At 40.0% G+C, this 2,909-nt stretch overlaps 1 protein-coding gene across 5 annotated transcripts in view; it reads left to right on the forward strand.

The window, feature by feature from the left end:
- The window catches only part of COL11A1 (collagen type XI alpha 1 chain), a 199,621-nt gene that overhangs the window by 193,790 nt on the left and 2,922 nt on the right, over positions 1 to 2,909 (forward strand). For all 5 annotated transcript variants that reach the window (XM_018558297.1, XM_018558298.1, XM_018558302.1 and 2 more), the window contains 2 exons: positions 445 to 513; positions 1,729 to 1,962. In XM_018558297.1, coding sequence (XP_018413799.1) covers positions 445 to 513; positions 1,729 to 1,962 — 303 coding nt within the window. The remainder of the gene's footprint in view (positions 1 to 444; positions 514 to 1,728; positions 1,963 to 2,909) is intronic.

The following is a 2,909-nucleotide window of genomic DNA, read 5'->3' on the forward strand; positions in this document are numbered from 1 at the left end:
TAATTATAATAATGATATATATATTATAAAATATAAACAATCAACGTCCCCCCCCTCAGCGGGCCACGGTAAAATTATTAAACTTTGACCGGTCCGCGGCGATAAAAAGGTTGGGGAGCACTGATCTAGCTAACTTATTTAGTGTGCATTACCCGAAGTCCAGCATCCAGCAAACAGGTATTCACAGCTCAGCAGTATTTCTGTAATCTGAAACCCTGGTGTAGCAGAAATTCACCTGCTGGATGCAAAACGGTAAATGTGAAATATTTATATGCCAGATTTTATATTTCCTGACTAAAATGAAACAAAATATTGAAAAATTGTATTCCAAAATGTAATACACAAATATAGAAAATATATGGAAAAATAATACAGTATTCAGTATTCTACAGTATTCTCTTTAATGAAGCTTCAATTGATCAATGCCTCTCTCCATGATATTAGGTACGAATTTCATCCTGGCCAAAAGAAAACCCTGGTTCCTGGTTCAGTGAATTCAAAAGAGGAAAACTGGTAAGCCAAATGCTTGTGAATTCTTAATCCTTCTGACTTTCATAACCTCCTTAAAGGAGAACTATGGGGTTAAGGCTTTTCCCCATAGTTCTACTTAGGGTAACGGGAGGACACAAACTAGCGTCCTCCCGTCACCCTAGGCTCAGTATACCGCTATACTGAGACGCCGCAGCTGAAGCGGATCCCGACAATTGTGCCGGGATCTGCCCAGCTGCGTGACTGACAGCTGGCTCTGCCTATCTAGAGGCAGAGCCAGCTGTACCCGCCCCTCCCTCGTCCGTTCGGCCAGTCAGCACTGGTGGATCGGAGCGGGGAGGGGGGAACTCAGCCCCTCCCCTGTCACGGCAGAGAGCCGTGACAGGATCGAGAGGTGAGCAAACGCTGGTATGTGTTCGCTCACTTCCCAATCTACTGAGCCGACCTGTGACAGTCTCATTGTCACAGGTCGGCTAGAACTATGAAGTGAGTGGAAAGCACTCACCTCATAGTTCTTCTTTAAGGGTTGCTTGTCTATGTATTTGGGGTATTTAGTGCTGCCTTTAAATAATATTCAGTAGTTTTCATTTAAACTATAGTATATTTTTTTGGGGAATATACAAAAATCAGGTGAAAACATACATCTATAGTCTACATCAAGTGTCTTTTTGATAATTTAACATACATTTAAAAAAAATCATCTTACTGTACTGCACTACTTATAATTTTACCATTAGAATCCATTGATTAAAGTAAATGTATAAACAATGTGTTTCTGTTTGTTTTCTGCAGACTAGGGTTAAAACACTTATCAGGTTATTTATTGTTGTCTACGTCCTGCTGTGGAGATTTTCCTTCACTACCTCTCCGGTAGACCCAACAGCAAATGAGAGGCAATATCCTCAAAGTAAGGCAAATTATCATGTTAGTTGTTACCCGAGCATGTGGATGAATTACTCTTGTTTCTTGCTCTGGTAGCAACTCAAACATTTAGTATTTTCTCTTACTTTGCCTCACAGACAGTAGTCACAAAGGAAAATGTAGGGGTGAATCTTCCCAATGGAGACACAGACAACAATAAATAAAACTTAACAAAGGGTCTAATTATTCTCCATGTAATCCAAAACTCAAAAACATCTTTGCCTTTAGATATGTTTTAATGCCAAACTCACTGTAAGATAAGTATGTCATTTCATAGGTAATATGAGTTTGAATATCAATCTTACTTTCTCCCTATAGCTTTCTTATGTGGATGTTGAAGGCAACAGCATTAACCAAGTTCAAATGACATTCCTGAGACTTCTCAGCTCCTCAGCCCGCCAGAACTTTACATACAGCTGTCACCAATCAGTGGCTTGGCATGATGCTGTTAACAACAACTATGACAAGGCCCTGCGGTTCCTGGGTTCAAATGATGAGGAAATTTCATACGACAACAGTCCCTTCATTGCAGCCCTGCATGATGGATGTGCGGTAAGTGTATAGGGAGTCTAGAAATGGCAAACCCTGAAGAGACACTATAGCATTTTAAAAGGCTTTTCAATATGGAAATACATTTGATCACTACTGTATATATATTTTTACTTTTTCGATAAATTTTAGTTTGGGGTTATATCTGTTCATGCAGTGGCTGTGTTACATGCGCAGGCTGTGCTTTCCACTTAGTAGTTCTGCAGTGACTGTTTATCTTTCTCAGTATAGGTTAGCGGTCTGCTGAGACTGTTTTAAAAGCAATACTTTTTCTGGTCGACCCTACATTTTACCTTAGCAATCACTCAGCAGTATCTGATATACAGGTAGACACTAGAGGGAGCAAAAAAAAATAATCTGTGCATGGAATACATGCTTATGAAGCACTGAATACAATAATGTCAAATATGAAAGTCACATCACTTTATACTTTCAGAAAAGTTTACAATAATAACTCAAAATATGTACTATTTTTTACACGTATTTATATAATGCCACAAGTTTATGCAGCTCTTTACAGACTATTTATTCACATCATTCCCTAAAGGTGCCCATACACCTTACGATTATCGTACGATAATCGTATGCGATCGACTTTTCGTACGACAATCGTAACGTGTGAATAGAGTGCCCGACCGATAGTACTGTACAATCGTACGACTTTTGACGGTCAAGCATGTTTGAAAACTTTGGTTGATCGTACGATATTCGCATGGTTGGTGGCGTTTCCGTCCGTCAAATGTCGTACGATTAACACTGCGCATGCGCAAACGAAAATAATTGCGGTCAATTACCGCAAGTCGTCCAGGTGTTTTTTTCTAACTACCGCTGATTGAACCTTGCGATAATCGGGGCAGGATGGGGCCGTCGTACGAAAATCGTACGACGGTTCGATCATCGGACGAAAAGTTTAGTCCGATAATCGTAAGGTGTATGGGCACCTTAACCCT

Source organism: Nanorana parkeri, unplaced genomic scaffold (genome assembly GCF_000935625.1).
Source record: "Nanorana parkeri isolate BGI_ZX_2015 unplaced genomic scaffold, ASM93562v1 scaffold330, whole genome shotgun sequence".
NCBI lineage: Eukaryota > Metazoa > Chordata > Amphibia > Anura > Dicroglossidae > Nanorana > Nanorana parkeri.